The 19274-nt window shown below is 39.3% G+C and overlaps 2 protein-coding genes and 1 long non-coding RNA gene across 52 annotated transcripts in view; 1 reads left to right on the top strand and 2 right to left on the bottom strand.

Annotated features, from left to right (window-relative positions):
* The window catches only part of CEP57L1 (centrosomal protein 57 like 1), a 74328-nt gene extending 68323 nt beyond the window's left edge, over positions 1-6005 (bottom strand). For 12 of the 49 annotated variants that reach the window (XM_070559253.1, XM_070559260.1, XM_070559250.1 and 9 more), the window contains exon 1: positions 5546-5626. Coding sequence is in view for 2 of the 49 variants with exons in the window: in XM_008520509.2 (XP_008518731.2) it covers positions 4550-4576 (27 nt within the window). In the remaining 47 variants the exon portion in view is untranslated. Of the gene's footprint in view, positions 1-4549 lie in introns of all 49 variants that reach the window. The other 37 variants (XR_011522621.1, XR_011522618.1, XR_011522612.1 and 34 more) reach the window with 16 other exon arrangements.
* Positions 6003-19274, top strand: part of SESN1 (sestrin 1) — a 105647-nt gene continuing 92375 nt past the window's right edge. The window contains exon 1 of one of the 2 annotated variants that reach the window (XM_008520567.2): positions 6003-7320. In XM_008520567.2, coding sequence (XP_008518789.1) covers positions 7042-7320 — 279 coding nt within the window. In that variant the 5' untranslated portion in view covers positions 6003-7041. The remainder of the gene's footprint in view (positions 7321-19274) is intronic. The other variant, XR_011522607.1, reaches the window with a different exon arrangement.
* LOC139073640 (uncharacterized) lies at positions 11085-12789 on the bottom strand. Its single transcript, XR_011522623.1, has 3 exons — positions 12649-12789; positions 11788-11906; positions 11085-11222 (listed from the first exon to the last, which is right to left on the bottom strand). It is a non-coding gene; the product is annotated as an uncharacterized lncRNA (long non-coding RNA).

Below are 19274 nucleotides of genomic sequence, written 5' to 3'. Positions count from 1 at the left end.
TTAAATAAGAGAAATGCCAGCCCTTTAAGAGAAACTCTCCTAACCTCAGAGAGCAGCATGGTTTACCCTACAGGCCATGTCAAGTCCATCAATCTTTATCTCAATACAGCACAGTAATTCAATATTACTATGGGAATATATGACAGAAGCATACATTGTAGTGTAACAGGGACTACTAATTGCCCATCCATCTAGAAACGTTAGTCTTCTAGACATGTTGGTAGCATTCTGCATATTGACTAGTCATTCCTTGAAATTTTCAAATCCCTTGGTTTCCCACCTCCTGGTTATTCTCTTCCTTCTCTGGTTAGTTTCAGACTACCCAGGCTCTTTTCTTATCCTGCATCCTCTCCATAACCAATCGTATTTGCTCCCATGGTTATAATATAATGCTAACATAGTGGTTAAGAGTAAGCTTTGGAGGAATTCTTCCTTTTTTTTTTTTTTTTAGCTATGTAAGGATAAAATAATACACATGCAAAGCATTTAACAGATTGCCTGAATCATAGTAAGCACTTAAGATTTGGTAGCTGAAAAGCAAAATAAAACAAAATATTCTGATAGGGTGATAGTTTCCAAATATATATCTCTAGCTCAGACCTCATTGCTGAGCTCAAGATCAATGTACTCCCATATGATATGTAGGGCCTAGGAAAACTTGCAAATAAGATTACTCTCTGAGGACTAAACTATAAATCAGTATACAATGGACCAGAGTAGATATATGCAAGTTAGCTTATAGAGACAGAATGGCTCTAAGACAAGAGACCAGGCTGCAATATAAATGTTCTTACATATTTAAAGAAAGAACGTTTTCATCTAAAAGAAGAGTTGGTCAGGAATGGAAAAAGAGAAAAAGCAACTAACAGAGGCAAAAATTGGAGGCAATTAATCCAGAAGTTCTCATAGCTTAATGCTATTAAGTGACCACAACATACATGTAATTTCCTTTGTTCTGATTTCAAGCTCCTAACCAACCTGCTGATTTCTCATGTAATTTTCCTACAGAGAAAACCCCTTGGTCAGAGAATCAGTATGTATGCTATCTACTTGGCAAATATCTCAAAGAACATTAACAAATTGGCATCCTGATAAATTTATTAGTCACCTGTGAGTATCACTCATACGGACATATACAAATCTCCAAATCTCACAAACTCCGGTGCACTTAGCAAGATTGTGTTTCTAAGCCCACACGACTTACGAGCTCTGGTTTTTCACAGTAAATTCATCAATGAATTTCATAATGAAGGTCTCTTGGAGACAAGCCAGTTAGCTTTTTCCTTGACCAGAGCACTATTCATAAGCAGCAACTCCTCTCTATATACTCTACATATATATACCCTACTATCCTGTAGCAGGATGAGGTATGCAGAAACATAGTAAAAATATTAGCAACTCCTATTTCATGTGGGTGAACACCACAATTCACCAACAATGAAAGTTTTGCTCTCTTTTAAGACTAATTTTCTAAAATGTTTTCATTATAAAGTACCTTCTTTCATCCATTATCTTGTGTTTTTGCAAATAATAGGTAAATATGCAATACCTTTGAAAATTCGGTGACCCTACATTTTTCTTCCATTTACTCATTCACTCATCAAACATTTATTAAGTTCATACTAGATGCCAGGCACTCTGCTCAGAGCTGGGAATGATGAGCAAAACTCGGCACAGTCACTGCTCTTGTGAGCTTAAGCTTTAGAAGCAGACACACTTTAACAAAATTATTACACAGACAACTGTAAAACTACATTGGTAACTATTCGCAAGTAAAGGCATATGGTATGATAAACGTCTACTTATAATAGGGGCATTTAATCAGAGAGAAATTTCTCTGAGAAAGTGATATTTAAGCTAAATTCTACAGGTAGAGTCAAAGACAGGCTAGAACAGTCTGGACAAAGAAAACAGTACCAGAGGTGCTGCATACATACTCACTGTCTCCACTTCTCCCATTCTCTCTTAAATAAAACATCTATCTGGCTTTTACATCCTTTACTCCACCAAAACTGCTCTCAAAATCCTCAATGACCTCCACATTGCTAAATGTGTTAGTCAATCAGCAACCCTCATCTCACTTGACCCAGAGCAGCATTTGACATAACTTAGCACTCCTTCCTCCTTAACCACTTTCACTTGGCTTCTAGGACGCCACAATCTGTGGGTTTTCCTCTCTGTTTACTGGCCGCACCAGCACAGTCACCTTTGCAGATAGCTCCAAATTGATCCAAACTCCACAGAGTGCCTCTTTATGTGACACCAACTATTCTCAGGCTTTAACTGTTACCAAAACACTACCATGAAATCCAAAGTTATATCTACAGCCAGATCTTTCCCCTCATCTCCAGACTCATTTAACCAACTGCCTACACCATACCTCTACTCAAATGTCTTAGAGGCATCTTAAACTTAACATGGCCAAACTAAACCTGCTTTCTCATCTAACCCCCATATACAAATCTGGAGACTTTCCCATGGTATTAAATGGCAATTCCTTCCTTCTAGTTGCTCAGACTAACAACTTTGGAGTCATTCTTGACTCTTATACTCTCATACCTCATATCCAATCTGTCAGCAAAACCTGTTGGCTCTACTATCATAATATATCCAGACTCTGGCCTCTTCCCACTGCCCCCATTGTTATCACCCTGGTCCAAGTTACCACTATCATCTCTCACCTGGATTGTTACATTAGCTTCCTAACTAGTATCTCTGCTTCTACCCTTGCTTCCCCTTGGTCTATGCTCAACACAACTGAAAAGAAGTAATCATTTAAAAAAGTCAGATCATGCAACTCATCTGCTCAAAAACCTCCAATGGCTTCTTATCTCAATCAAAAAAGTCAAAGTCCTGGGGCTGGCCCAGTGACATAGTGGTTGAGTTCACACGCTCCACTTAGGCAGCCAAGGGTTCACAGGTTCGGATCCTGGGCGCGGACCTAGCACCGCTCAAGCCACACTCTGGCAGCTTCCCACATAAACTAGAAGAAGATTGGCACAGATGTTAGCTCAGCAGCAATCTTCCTCAAGGAAAAAGAGGGAGATTGGCAACAGATGTTAACTCAGGGCCAATCTTCCTCACAAAAAAAACAGTCAAAGTCCTTTCAATCATCTACATGACTTCCTTCCTTTGTGACCTCATGTTATTCTCCCATCCTGCACAAGATCATTGTGCCTCAGCCACACTGCTATTTCTCAAACATGAAGGCCCGGAGCCTTCTGCTCCTGCCCACAGGCCTTTGCAGTGGCTGTTTCCTTCATGTGAACGTTCTTCCTCCAGGCATCTACATGGCTTACTTCTCCTCCAATACAGATCCCTCAAATGTTCCCTTCTTGATTAGATCTTCTTTGACCACCTTATTTAAAAGTGAACCTTGCCCCCCACAACCTGGCACTTCCCATTCCCCTTCCCAGTGGGTTCTTATTTTTATCCACTGCATTTGCCTTCATTTTCTGTATATGTTACATATGTGTTGTCTACCTCTCCTTAGTAAAATGCAAGCTCTATGAGAGTAGGGACTTTCGTATATTGTGCTCGGTGGTATACCCTCAATGTCCTGTTATACAGTAGGTAATCAACAGATATCTGTTGAGTGAATGATGGATGAAAGGCAATATGAGAACCAGTGACAAGAAAGATCTGTATGGCTGAAGCAGAGACAGGTGGAGAGTGGTAGATTAAGTGAGGCTGGATAAGTGGAAAGGGACCAAATAACATTAGGCTTCATGAAGTTTTGCCTTTAAAAGCAGCAGAATGCCACTGAATGGTTTTAAGACAAAATCTGATCAGACTTGCATTTTGAAAAGATGATTCTAACTGCTGTGTGGAGAACTACTGGAGAAAGGCCAGAATGAAAAATCACTATTGCAATGGTCTTGGCAAGAGACTACTGCAGTTTGGAAAAGATTGCACCTACATAGACGAGGGAAAAGGATGGATTTGAGGGATATTTGAGAGATAAGATTGACAGGACTTGGTAATAACTTGACTATATAGGTATGAAGGACAGGAGGAAATAAAGAATAATGTTCAGATCTCAAATTTCACAAGTAGGTGGTATGTCCTTAACTGAAATAGGGAACAGTGGAAAAGAATCAGATTCACAGGAGATAATCGGGCATTTGGTTTTAGGCATGTGGAGTTTGAGGTGCTTTTGAGATATCCAAGAAGAAACATCAAGGAGATGGATATATGAACACTGAAAGGTAAATAAAGCAGGATGGAGCCATACATTTAAGAGTCATATGTGGTGGTGAAACCATGAGTATGGATGAGATCATATTCAGCTACGCAGTAAAAAGGGAACCTGGACTTTGTGGGTTGGACAAAGGAAGATGAGCCCAAAAATGAGAAAAAAAAAAAAAGGAATGGCTTTTTTGTTTGTTTTTTGAAGTCACATCATAAGAAGTTCTCATTTCTTAAATTCTGATTTAAACCAGTAGCATTAGAATGTAGCGAGGCTTTCCAAATTAGACCAATTCATTGAAACTATACATCTATTAAAGGAAAGGCCACTTTCAGGAACTATCTGGAAAATTCACAGTACCTGTCTCTGTGCGCCTTCAAAGTACATCAGTACACAAAAAGATACCGCTCCCAAAATATAGATGATTCGGCTTATCACAGTGTCTTGAAAGTACTCTCTTTCTCTCACTTCTGGGCCTCACTATATGCTGTTCTTCCGGCCCTCTCTTTCTCTGGTTTGAAGATTTCCCTGACTTTCCAAGACTGGGCTAAGTGATCTTCTTTCCAGCCACCCCAGTTATATCACAATACTGTAACTGTATGTTTAACCATTCGTTTCTCTAGATAGGAGCTGTCTTTTTCACTGTTGTATTCTCAGTACCTAAAGAGGCTAAATTTTCAGAAACACATCTATTCTGCAATGTGAAAAATTAAAATCAGTCCACCGACGGCCTTTCCCACCTCAACTTTTCTCAAGAGGAATGACTTGTTAAAAACAAACAGTAATTCGTAAACAAATGGTTGAATCTTTTAAATATACTAAGTTTCGGAGATTTTTATAGGTCTTTTTTCAATAGTTAGCCTTAAAGCCTGCAAAAATTCCTATTTAGGAATACTGAGGACTCTTTTCCCTTTAGTCTCATACAAATGGATCTGACAACTCGCTTTCAAAGCCCCGCTTGGGATTTCATTTGACTGAACAAATAAAGCACAGAACAGCTCCATGCAATGGCAAACGAAGGTGCAGTTGCACAGGAATTCCTAACCCAGGCCGCACCAGCTCACTTCAAAGGGCGGAAGCAAACGCAGCAGCGTGGACAACGGGCCACAGCATCCCTCTTGCCTGGCCTTCCGCCGCTCCCTCCGACCCGCACCATCCCGACCATTCCCAACTCCTCGCCTCAAAGCGCCCTCGGGCTTGGGCACCCGCACTAGTCCTTCCCACGCAGATTACTGGAAAAAGTCCCTAGACTAAGGAGGGCAGCCCTAGATGACTTCGTCTCCAAAATCTCAGAGGAAATGTTGGAAGGAAAAATCCTGTCAAAGGAAAAGCGGCAGCCAAGCCTACAGTGCTCACCAAGCCGACGCTCTCAGTCAATCTCCGTCCGAGCTAACCGTTGGCTCGGCAGGCCGCCACAGGCACCGTCGCAGTGGCTCCTGGGGGCTATAGTTTCTGTCGCAAACAGAACGCGCCGGCAGCATCAAAACTACATTTCCCAGAAGTCAATGCGAGGACGCCCTGCCTTCTTAAATCTGGAGTTTGGCATAGTAAAGAGACGCTATTTTTAGGCTAATCTTAAATTGAGATTTAGTTTCTCCCAGGAGTGCATCTGTGTCCTCTTCCCTTGCTGTGCTTCTCTTGTTTGTGACAGTTTCAGTAGACCGTACCTCAACTCCTCCTTACTTTTCTTCCCCCTTCTCCACTCTGGACAACCCAAACATCAAGGTACGGAAAACGCCCCCAGGCGCAAACTGCCTCTGAAGACGCATGCGCCCTGCCCGCCGTCACGCATGCGTGGCAGCCGGCTTCGGTTAGCGGCCGCGCGCGGACTTGGGGTCTGGAGGTAGCCCGCCGGAGGGCGGGGCCTTTTCCAATGGCTTTGCCTTTGCGGGTTGCGTCTGCCTGGGCGGGGAAGAGGGCGCAGGGGCAGGGGCGGCTCCTGGTTTGTGCCGGGCGGAGAAAGGGGAGGGACTGGGGGGGGGTAAGGACCCCATCTCCCCTCCCTGCTCCCGCCCTCTGGGCCAAGCCCCACCGATGGGGCCGGGCGAAGGGGCGGGCTCTGCGCCTGGGCCCTGCGGCTCCGCCAGCTCCGCGGCCCAGCCCCGCGCTCAGGGATTGCGAGGCTGCCCTGTGCCCGTCTGGTTTAGCGGGCGGTGGGCGAGGACGCAGGGACTGGAAAAGAAGCAGCGTCTGCCCGGGGCTCCGGAATCGGCGGGACCAGAGACGCTTTCCTCCAACCCCGCCGCCGAGACAGCGGCTGCCAGAGGCTGCCACGCACCAGGAGCGCCTGGTCTCCGGCCGCGGCGGCCAGGGAGCCCGGGCTCGGCGAGCCTCCACAGCCAGCGCCCGGCCGGCCGCCGAGGCGCAGGGAGGAGCGGCGGAGGGCGGGGACTGGTGCCGGAGGAGGGGCGGGGTGGGAACGCTCCCCCGAGCACGGTGGCTGCACAGACAAAAAAACCCGAATGGCTGGAGGACGTTCAACTGTTACCAGCCTTTTTGGGCAGAGCACGGATTTGACAGCTCCACAACGTGAGGATATCCGCTGACCCCGCGAGACGGAGGAGAGCACTTCCCCGAGGACTGCCTGTCCAGCAAAGCCAGCGCTGTAAGGTTTCAACTTTCCAACTTTTTTTTTTTTCCGGTCTCCAACCAGAAGACTGCCCCTTGTAGACCAGTTGAAAGCCATCAATATAAAAGACATTTATGGTTCCAAATGTCACCCAGACGTGTGTTTTCATGACGATTCGATTTCTCTGATTTTATTCTTACATTTCTCATTTTAAAAAAACAAAGTGCTTTTGGGGACATGCTGATAGGTAACTGAAGGCTGCAAAGAAAAATCTCCAATTGTCATGGCTGAAGGAGAGAATGAAGTGAGATGGGATGGACTGTGCAGTAGAGATTCAACAATTAGAGAGACAGCCCTGGAAAACATTAGGCAAATCATTTTGAGAAAAACCGAGTATCTTCGTTCGATGAAAGAGACACCTTGTCGTCCATCAGACGGGCTTTCAAATGCTGTTTCTTTGGATGGGTTGAATAAGCTTCTTGCTCACTTGCTTATGCTTTCTAAGAGGTGTCCCTTTAAAGATGTGAGAGAGAAAAGTGAGTTTATTTTGAAGAGCGTCCAGGTAAGGAAGAGCTTTATAATCACAACTATATGTCTAGTATAGTGAAATTTCACTTGCGGTTATTCACTTTGTATTTACTTCTAATCGGTTATTATATGAACTGTTATTATGAATTCACTCTACATCTTAAATTTAGCGTGTTCTGTAAAACATCAAGTTTGGGGTCAAAATTGTACAAGATGAACTAAGGTAACAGCAATTTTCAAATATAAGTAAGTAAGTATTGTCTTTTTAGAGTTTTAGCAGAGACTGCATCCCTCCTGGAAAGACATGTGAAAGTTACAGTTAATTGCAAATAAAGACTTGCTTTTCTTATATTCATTTTTACATGTTGTTGGAAAGTGTAGCCAGTATACTTTTCACATTGTTACAAACAGTGTTCTGTGTGAAAAGTTTCACATTTTAAAGCCTCTAAAATGATAAAGGATATTATATGTTTCCTAGTCAGCTTTTTCAAGATAATTGGTGAAACAATTTTCTCTTGTTCTTCAAAACAAAACAAAACACAACAAAACACCAGGGTCTGTTCTCTAAGTGCAACCTTTCTTTTTTCAACAAAAGACTTCCATAATAAAAGCCCGTGTTATAAAAGAGCTGACATCTTCAGATTTAAAAGTTGAACCTAGGTAGAGTGTATGGTAGAAAAACTTTTATGGTAAATTACTCAACCAGCTTGCTCTGTGTTTGCCTAAGTTGTGTGCTGCTTTTCTTTTTCACATATATACCTATTGAAATTGTTAAGTGCAACAGATTAAAAATATTCTAGTTTTCCTCCTGTTTTGTACATAATCAGTTTATCCTGTTTTATTAGAAGACTTATTGGTTGGTTTTTTTTTTTAGGGAAAGGTGGTTTTTACATCTTAAGAATGCTCAGTAACATTCTTTATTACCTGTCACTCTAAATTATTCAATCCACATGTGTTGTTCAAAGTCATAGTATGAGAAGTTTTTAAAATTTGTAATTTCCTTGGGTATCTATGAAAGTTAAGATTGACAGTTTTTCTATGCTGGCTTGAATTTAGTTTAAAGCAGTGGAAAAATAATCGTGTATGAAGATTCTGTTTATGATCTTGGGATATTTCTTCTCACAAACACTTTGGGAACAGTCGTTACAATTCATTTATCCAAAGTTACCAGAGAGGAATATATTTCCTAGATACCTGAAGTTTACCCTTTTAAGCATCAAAGGTTCCCTCTCCCTTAGACTGTAGTGACTACTACGTTTTTTCCGCAATGGGTCATCATTATGCACATTAAGTACTGTTTTATAGCTAAGGGTGGAGTATATAGGACTATATGATCCATGTTTTTTAAATTTTTGTGTTCAATTTTTATAGTTTTTCTGTTCCCTCCCTTGCTGTCAGTATACTTTGCTTTGGTCTTTTTCTGAAGCTTTCATTTTGCTGCTGCTTTGTGCTGGAATGGGAAACCAGATAACCAATTCTGTTAAAAGTTATATTGGAAAAAGAAGTAATTAAGCTCTGGGGAGTACAGGGTCAAAGGACTGTAATATAATGGTAAGTAAATGAGTACTGGGGTCAGACAGACCTGGGATCAAATTCTACCCCTTCATTAATGTACTGCATAACCCTGGACAAACAAGTTACTTGACCTGTCTTAGCTTGGATTTCCACATCTATAAAATGGGAAGAATAACTTAGAGCTGTTATGAGAATTAAATGAGATTTAAAGTGCCCCAGTATGTAGTGGATGTTCCTCTCACCTTTCATAAGTGAAATACATGGACTACGTGATACATATTTCAAGACTCATTCATCCTACAAAAGGATTGAAGAATCTCCTCTACCATAAGGGTTTCCTGTAGGTTTCTACTCTTTTTTTCACCTCTGCATCTTTTGCACTTTATTCCTGCCACAATTTCAACAGGCACTTTTCTTATATTGTGCTATAATCGTATGTTTATGTGTCTGTCTCCCACAGGAGGGCTGTAAGTTCTCAAGGGTATTGGCTGGGAGTTGGAAGCTGCAAAATATCCAGTGGATGAATAAATTTATATTTGACTTCTTTTTGTTTCTTATCAGTTTGAATAGATGAAGTTACTAGATTGGGGAGCTTCCACTCCCACTTCATTCATTCATGTCTTCATTCAACAAATGTTTGTTGAACCCCTAGTGAATGCCATTCTAAGAACTGAGAGCTAGTGGTGAACAATTCTGACATTCTGCTGAAGGGAGAAAAACCCATAAAGAAGTAAACAAACAATGTCATTTTAGATAGTAAGGGAAGACTTCCCTGAAGAGATGGCATTTTAGCAGAGACTTGATAAATGAATGAATATTATCTAGGGAAAAATGAGATTTGTGAGGGGGACATCGGGAACAGAATATGTGAAGACCTCACAGCGAGGTCTTCACATATTCCTAGAACAGACAGTAATGCAGTGTGGTTGGAGCATGCAGTTTGAGGGGAGTGTGAAAGCTTAAGCACGTGCTCTGGAATCAGACCTGGCTCAATACTTTCTTAGCTCTACAACCTTAGATAAATTACATAATCTCTCCTTAACTTAGTTCTTCATCTGCAAAATGAGGAAGTTGCTAATGGTTCCTGCCTCCCAATGAGAATAAAATGAAACAATGCTTGCAAAGCATAGCATAGTGCCCAGCACATAAGAAACACTCAGTAATGTTAGGGATTCTCACTGTTTTTGGGCAGGAGCAAGATAATAGAGGATCTTGTAGGTCATGTTAAGAGTTGTGGACTTTATCCTAGGAGCAATGGGAAGCCACTAAGGGGTTTTGAGCAAGATAGTGACATGGTTGATGGTGTGTTAGAAGGATCACTTTGGAAGCAATGTGGAGAATGGATTTCAGGGGTTAAGAGTGGATGTGCCATATCAGTTAGGAGGTTGTTCCACTAGTCCAAAGCAAAAATGGTGGTGGAGTAGAATAGTGGAAAAAAGTGAATGGGTTTGGGAGATAGCTAGGAGGTAAAAACAAGAGGATATAATATTTAATTGGAAGTAAGAGATGAGGGAAGTAAAATGAAGGATGGCTCTGAAGTTTATGGCTTGAACTGCTTGGTGAATAGTTCAGTCATTTCCTGAGATAGAAGAGTGGCAGAGGGTCAGTTTAGGGAGAATGATGAGTTCTGTTTTAGACATGTTGAGATTAAGTTACCCATGACACATACGATTAGAAATAGCTCCTAAAGGAATAGCTGCCCCTGCTACCACAGTTTTACTTCTGCTGTTGTTATCTCTTAGGTCTCCAGACTTAACCCATCCTCCACCTTTATATCCATCCTCCACGTAACTGCAGAGCCATTTATCTAAAGTGAAAATCTGACCATATTACTCCTCTGCCTAAAATCCTTTAGAATCGGATAGAATTTAAACTTCTTAAGAATGTTACGTATTGTCCAGCATCATCTGGCTTCCACTTACCACTCCAGCCTCACTGCTCACACTGAAGCATCAGCCTCACATGGGAAACCAACTAATTCAAAGGTAGCACTCCGTAATGCTTTCTCTTATTCATTAGTAAAGCGGCAAAAGCTGAACTGTGTTTGTAATTTCTGCACCTGTTCCTGGAGGCCCCTAGTTCCTGTAAGTCAGTTCAGGGGACTGTAGTCATAAAGGGAGAGATGTTGGGGCAGTGGTAGAATGGACTCAACTCAAAACGGCTAAACCTGTAAAAGTTGGCACATTGAAAGATAGCATTCTCTGTTTGTATTCCTGTTCTCATTTATTGATTTCACGTCAACATACTTAAATCTGTTCAACACATTTTTGAGAACTATTCTGTGCCAGGCACTGTACTTTCAACTGGAACATCCATAAGATTTGTTCCTTGCTTTTGAGGAAGATCTTCTATTCTCATAGGAGGCTTTATTTATGCTGGGTTTTTTCAACCCCATAATACCTTTTTGATGTGCTTGATTCCCTAAACAAAGGAACAGAAGTATTAACACTGGCTCAATATACTAATATAGTCCACTAGTGAACTATAGTATTTACAATGCATGTAGATAAGGGGAAAAATCTGAGTGTGTGTATATACATTGAAAGATTATAAGGAGTATCCAAAATAGCCAAGTACTTTTCCAAGAATGGTCATTTCGTCATTTTCATTTCAAATGTGAAAAAGGAAAACTGTTAAATTTTCTTATAAGCTTGCCAGCAATTAACACTGTCTGAAAGTAATTTGGCTTAAGATAGAAAATTTAGACCAAGTTACAAAGTACTGTTTATCTTTGTTTAGTGGAGTGGACAAGGCTTTCATTTAGTGAAGTGATTGTTACCCCCAGGGAGAAATGAAACTTTAGCTGTTGGGTATGGTGCACAGTTACGGTTGTTACAGTTGCAGTTGGAGTATCCAGTTGGTATCCAATTGAGTAATATATAGGTTTGTAGGTTTAACAATAAGAGGTTTATTATTTCGCATAATAAGTCTGGAAGTTGGGCTGTTTCAAGCTTGATTGATTGATTCGTTAGCCAAACTACATTACCTTTTTGCCTTCCATCTTTCTTTTTCTCCTTTCCTCAGCATAGCAAGTGCTGTCTTCACTCACGGTTGCAAGGTTGCTACAGCATTCCAGGCACCATGTGCAGTCATGGCCATCTGCAGCTAAGAAGAAAAGAGTTTCTTCCCATGTGTCTATCAAGGAAGAAAAGCTTTACCCAGAGACCCTCCAACAGACTTCCTCTCAGTTTCCATTGGCTAGGGTTGGGTCACATACCCTTTTCTAAGCCAGTCATTGGCAAGGAAATTGGGCGTTTCTGTTTTTGATTTGGACTAATCCATATTCACCCCCTAGGAGCCAGGAGAGCCCCATCATTTGAACAAAGAATTTCTCTTGGTGAGGAAGAAGAGGGACAAAAGGCAGGTTTAATTAGAGGCTGCCTTTAAAACTGCTGTTACAGCCAAAATAATATATTGCTTTGGTCTAGTTATAATTTAGATTCTATTAGATTAGAAAGATAATTAATTTATAATGATGCTGTAAAATATAACAGATTGCGGACAGTCTAGAAACAGATATGGCCTTTTTAAATAATTGTTTTGTTTTGATTTCTTTTTTACTGCCGTGTCTAGTCCAAGCCAAAAGATTAAGATAAGGCGTCTCAAACATTCACTGCTGACTCTTGGGTATCACAGCAACTATGACAGTCCTCTTTCAGGACTTACACTAGACTTCTCTCTCCACAGCCACTATTTTCTGGCCTTTCTTATTTTATCAGTGCACTGAGAACTCGGTCCCTTTCCCTCAGAAAACCTCCTGGCTTACTTCTCTACTCAGTGCTTCCTCATTCCTATCTTTGACCACTTTCTTTCCTTGCTTTCGAGCTCAGAGGAGAATACTGTTTACCTTCAGGTTGTCTGCACTTCTTTGGATGGAGAATATGAAGAAACTGAAGGCAAATCTTTAACATTTTTTTTCCTAAGTGGTTTGAAGACAAAATAAAGAACCTGTCTTTTTTTTACCCACTGGCCAACAGGATGAGTCATATCTGCACTATCTACCCTCAGTGTCCTCTTTATAATATACAGGTACATCCTGGCCTATTCCTTTGTTCTGACTTTTCTGAAAGATTAAAGCTAACAAGGATACTCTTTTAAGTTTTCAAATTTTGGATATTTTATTACTGTTTCAGTGCCCCTAAATGGTCTCTAGCATGAAAAAAACCCAGGATGATGAATGTTTAAAATATTTCTCTAATGTAGTTATTGTTTTGTTTATAAATGGGATGTAATGTTTTGTAGGAAAATGGGATGTTAAACACTTGCTTATTAGATTTTGGTTTAAGGTCATGGATTATTCATGATATCACGGAGAACTCTCTGAAACAATAGTTTAGCTTAATTAGAATTATTTTCTCATCTTTAGTATTTTGAACCCTTAAAGTGCTATACAGTTCATTCATGAGTAAAAGAATTAGAAAGTAGATATGCTGTCTCTTTGTTTTAGAGTTATATTTATTTTCTTTTTGGTAAGCCATTAGACATTTGCAGGATATCTTTTAACCATTTGAATAGATAATAAATTAATAACTCAAACAGCCCACTTAAAGATTTGTTGAAACTTTCACCTTACAGAAAGTAGCCATGGAATCTTGGGTATAATGAGGGATTATTAGTTACTTAAGATTTTGATACAATAATTCCTTGTTTGGTGTTATGTCTTAATCATAAAGAATTTTCATATTTAAAAACAGGCAATGTTTATGTGGAAGCAAATTAACATGGACTGGAGGAACCATAGACATGGGAAAATTTTTAGAATTTGTAGGAAGGACAGGGGAGATGCTGGGGGAGGGGGAGGCAGTGCTTAAAATGCATAGAAGGAAGAAAGTACTGCGAGGAGTACATCAGTACCAAGCAAGCTTTGCCACCAGTTTTAATCTCTTCTTTGTCACAATTCCTCAAATCAGTCATTTTTTTCACACCATGGTAAAATATCTACTTTTTCACTGGAAGTCAATGGAAAATAGGATTTATTTTGACTCAGCTTTTCTAGATCACATTTGTTACATTAAGTGAGAAAGACCTTAATTGACCTTGATGAAGTTACCTAGTATTTTAATTATGCTGGCACAGTATACTCAGGGACATCTGAAGGTTCTTCAGACTCTTTGATGATGCTATTGCTAGGGGCATAGGGCAGACTGGAAATTTAAGTGTGAAAACCTCAGCTAGATAGTCACACTATGGGAACGTTATTTCATCTTTGCTGTTTTTCCTTTTGGTTACTGCACCAAGTTAAACTAGTGTCGAAAAGATACATTTACTGTAATGTTTGTGTGTAGAAAAATGTCTTTGAAAGCATACTTGTTTTAAAAAAATGGTTTCTCACTGGAAATGCTTAGGGAGTTTTTGTGGGATAACAATTAGCACCATTTATTGGATTTTCCCAGTTGGCATTTTTATTGTTAAAAGTCTGTGTGTTACTAGTAGACTGTCACAGTTTGTGACATGTTTCAATTTATAAGAAAAACTTGTGGAATTTTGCAACACAAGAATTATCTGTCGTCTCATGTTCTAATCTCTTTCATATAATTATTTATAGAAAAATCTGATTAGATTGCAATGAAATATGGAATTACCATAGAAAAATGAGATAGTTGTAGTTTTATATTTTATTTTAATCTTACCCTATTTTTAATTGAAAAAGGGAAAGGTCTTCATAGATTTATAAATTATTGCTTATATTATAAAATTGCCTTAAAACAACTTCCTAAGTTTTTAAACCATACTAAAGGGAAATAAAATTATGATGTGAGTTTTGTGAGTTATTTTACCCAAATCAGCTTTCATATATACATATTCATTAAATAAATAGTATTCATTTAGTGTTTTAACTTGTTTAAATTGACAAGCTAATAAATATATATGCCTCTTAAAAGTTAGCTAGGATAATTTGTCAATTCTATGTGTAATCTTCAGTAAAATCTAACTAGAATCTTAGTTTTCCCTATTAAAATTGAACGTTTACTGTTTTGATACTTCAGTGTTTGACAAGCATTGCACTCTCGTCTTTAAATTTTACATGATTTCATTTTCTAGCAAGTTGGCAGGTGTTAGCTGTCTATAATTATAACTGAGTAATTTTTCAAATGCTATTCATAGCCTAAACACAGCAAGAAATTCTTCCGATCATGTGATAAAGACCAAGCCTTGCAAAATAGTAGTAGAGTGATATGTTCAGTGGTACTGAAGGACATATTTAGAGAAGGCTTTCAAAAGTGAAAAGTGATTTAAATGATGGCGAGACAGGTTTTCTCACAAAATAAGATCTCTTAAAGTCGTTGATAGTGATTACACCTCACCAGATTAAGGTGTGTCTACTTTTTCATCTAACAGGTAGTGTAAACATTGGCAGACTTAAATTATAAAATATGATGTTTATTCAGTTTTGTTGATGACAGGTTCTGAGTATAAGAATTGAAATTTTATTGAGACAAGATAGATTTACCATTGAACCTAGTGAATTATTTCTTCTCATTTCATTCATTAGATACTTGTTGTGTACCTAGTATATGTGAAACATTCTGCTTATCTATCTTCTGACATGTCAAAGAAAAGGCTGTTTCACTTAACTTTAATAATGATTCTACTTAAAAAACAAAAGAAGAAGCTTGTATTTTCTTTTTCTTGATTTATTTTATTTTCTAACCATCTATTTTAAATATACAGTCTCACATTGACAGAAATATTACCTCAAAATGGCTTAAAGATCTTGTATTTTCTTTACCAGCCATATGCTCATGAATAAATTAACCTCTGTAGTCTCAGTTTCCTCATCTGTGAATTGACATAATTTTACTATCTACCTTGTGATGTGATCATAAAAATTAAAGGAGATCATATTGGTAAAGCATTTTGTAAATGTCAATGTACTGCACAGATTTCACTATGAATAAACTCTTTGAAGCTGTTTACTTATCTGTAAAATGAGGATAATAATAATACCAATCTCACAGGGTAGTTTTGAGAATTAAATGAACACGTAAACCATGTAGAAGAGGGCCTGGTACATAGTCAGTGCTCAATAAACGTTGACGATGATGATGATGAAGAAGAACTTGATCTAGGTCTTTTAGCATTTTTTTTTTAAAGATTGGCACCTGACCAAACAACTGTTGCCGACCTTTTTTTTCCTGCTTTTTCTCCCCAAATCCCTCCAGTACATAGTTGCATATTTTTTTCTAGTTGTGGGTTGTGGGATGCCACCTCAGCATGGCCTGATGAGTGGTGCCATGTCCGCACCCAGGAGCCAAACCGGTGAAACCCTGGACCACTGAAGCGGAACGTGCAAACTTAACCACTCTGCCACAGGGCCAACCCCCTAGAGTTTAGAATTTTTATGTTACTTTCATACAGCCCACACTTTGTCTCTACATATATTAACACCCCTAAATGCCTTTTGTACACTAAATTTTAATAAATTAGCTGATTAATGCTGATGTCCAACTTTATCATTGGATGCTTCCAACCACCCACTGCCCCAGGACAAGTATTGGACTTGCCCAGAGGTTTGCCCCAGGGTTGATGGCAGATCTGCAGCATCCATCTCCTCCTTGGAGTCCAACACCATTCTGATATGTCAGTGTGCTACCAGCAGGGAAGGGTCGCAGGCAGGCAGCAGCATGTGTCATCCAGGTGGTCAGGTGCCCATGGAGAGGCCTGTGCTTCAGTACCTGGACAGCACTAGAGGATAATGGTCAACATCATGGGCTTTGGAGTTAGTCAGACCTGGCTTTCAGTGCCGTTCTGCCAAACTCTATGACCTTGGGCAAGTTACATAACAAACTCTATGACTGTGGGCCAGTTACATAACCTCCTCACTTCCTTCGCAGAGTTGTGAGGATTAAATGAGCTAACGTGTAGTGCTTACTGGAACGCAGTAAGCACTCATTGAATGTTAACTATTAGTATTCTATTTGGCCCCCACAGTGCGATGGGGGAGAGGAGATGGAAGTTGAGCCCTCTGGCACAATATGCCCTTTACACTCCCCCAATTCTTTGGGCAACTGGGAAAGTTTCACCTACTTTCCAGGTTCCCTGACCCTAGGGAATAGCACCCTAGAGGAAATAGCACCTCTGGGAACCAAATTAAGGACTTTATAAATATTGTTTTAGCTCTCCAGGAACTGGATTCCTCCCTTGACAACATGTTAGTCTATTATTCTACCTATGAACATTTGACTTTCAAATACATCTTCAAGGACACATAATATAGGAAAACAAGTGATGGCTTGTTTGCCAGTGTTGTCAGTAAGCAACTGAATTTTCTGTGCCTGGTTGGTTCACGTGTGATACTTTAGGCGAATTATCTACTGCAGAGACCACTTGCCTTGAAGGTCTACTGAGGAGATTAGAGCTGCGCTATCAATGTTCCTACTCTGCTTCCTTCAGCGGGAGCCTGACATCTTAAGCAGAAAGACCCCAAATCAGTCCTTTCACTCCTGCCAGGTAACTGGCCCAGCCTAGACTGCTTGATATGATTAAGAACAAAATAACTAAGCAAAGATTACATTACCAAAAAGATACTACAGAAGAGGTAACAGGGCTTGGAGAGATTTTGTACCATGTTTGATTTCTTGAATTTGCTTATTTGCATGTGGCAGGAGTCTTTGCATTCCTCCTGAGCTCCCGTGCCTGTCCTCCTTATAATCTGTTGTGGCATTGGGACCAAGTTATCTTAAGTCATCTTCAGCAGTCTCTTAATCGTTCTAGTTTTGTACACTTCTACTTTTGAATGTAGTAAGAATAGGCATTCTGTATGCAAAGCCTGGTTCTTAAGTCTTTTCATATATTAATTCATTCAATCTTCACATAAACCTGTGAGAGTAATTATTATCCCCGTTTTATGCATCAGGAAATGTCAAAGCCCAGATAGGTTAAATAACTTGCCCAAGGTATCACAGCTGGTAGGAGGAGGAGCCAGGTTTCACACCCCGGCCATGGGACTCCAGAGTCCATGCTTTTCACCATTATACTATATTATCTGAATAAAAATTTAATGTAAGGTTCATAACGGTGAAAATATATATTACTTTCTTTTCCAAATTATTTTTCCTTTAGGATGAAATGTAAAACTTTGGTGTTTCTAGGGGAAACCACATTCTCAGATGTTATTAAATTGCATATGAAATTCTTTTTTAAACCCTGACCCATCTTGAGATTGCATTTGAACCCTGCTGAATCTTCATGTTTCACTGTGGCATGTAATTTTCATTATGTTGTCATTATAAATTTCAGCAAGGAGGCTCTGGATTGTGATCTTGGAAATATGATGTCTAAAAGGCTTATCTTTACACTAAGAGATTACCAAGTAAGATGATTTCTTTAGTGAACTGCTTAAAAGAAAATTTGGTATATTTCCATGACTAATAGACTCAAGATTAGCTTTGAATGTTAAAAGAGCATTTGCCTAGCTAGTTCATTGTTGCCATGACAGTGCTGGCAGTGCGAGTGTTGTAGTAACTCCTTGCAATGATCTTATTTTAGACCCTAACGTTTGCAGGGCTGAACATCCCCTTCCCCGCCCCACAAGCAACTCTAGTGGAAAAGTACTGGTTTTATAATGCTTCTGGCTTTGTAGCTGAAAGACTGCACTATTGTAGGCTTAAAAAAAATAGTGTAGGAGTGTTGAGTATTTTTCCTGTGGATTATGAATGTTTGAAATTTCCCAAAATATGGTGTTGCGTTACATGTCATACAGCAAGTTGTTTACAGCTAAAAAGAAAAGGGGCCTCAATTGTCGTTTTAGAAATCAAGCCCAGATTGTATCATTACATTGAGCTCGTATAGAAATCATTTTTCCATTTGTATGTCTCCCATGAATACTTGAAAGTCTTTGGATTCTTTTATTCAGTCATTATGGAAAATTATCATTAGAACCATAAAGAATTGTGTTTAAATAGTATAAAAAAGTAACTTCTTGTCCTTTCCATAATTCAACATTTATCTAATCAAATTGGAACATTTTAATCTTGATTTATTAAATTGTGAACTAACCTGTTATATAATGATTTTAAGAAATTACCCAATTTGAACTGTGTACTTAAACTAACATAATTGTTGAGGCATTTTTAACTTTGTTGCCTAAATGTTATAAATTAGATTTTAAAATACTTCATTGATATTTTCTAATTGTAAAGCCCCTTATAACTATATTGTTAAGCACAAAATATTTTTAAACCCATAATAGTGCCAATCTGTATACTTTTGCATACTATTTGTTAGGTCAGAGTTTTGGTATCTATGGCATGTGCACTAAAAATCTGGTATGGAATGATGAAACAAAATGATTTTGGCAACAAACATTGTCAAAGAAGAAGGAAAATCTAAGTACTATACTTCCTTCATTAGTGACAACTACTAACAAATGATTACATTTGCTTTTTTCCTAAAGGCTCCATTAAAACCTTCATTCATCTTCCTTAGATGCTGAAGATTTAATCAAATCTTGCATGATTGGGCCTGTACTGA

The sequence above is a fragment of the Equus przewalskii genome, chromosome 9, assembly GCF_037783145.1.
Source record: "Equus przewalskii isolate Varuska chromosome 9, EquPr2, whole genome shotgun sequence".
Taxonomy (NCBI): domain Eukaryota; kingdom Metazoa; phylum Chordata; class Mammalia; order Perissodactyla; family Equidae; genus Equus; species Equus przewalskii.
This window is presented reverse-complemented; position numbering and strand designations above follow the sequence as displayed.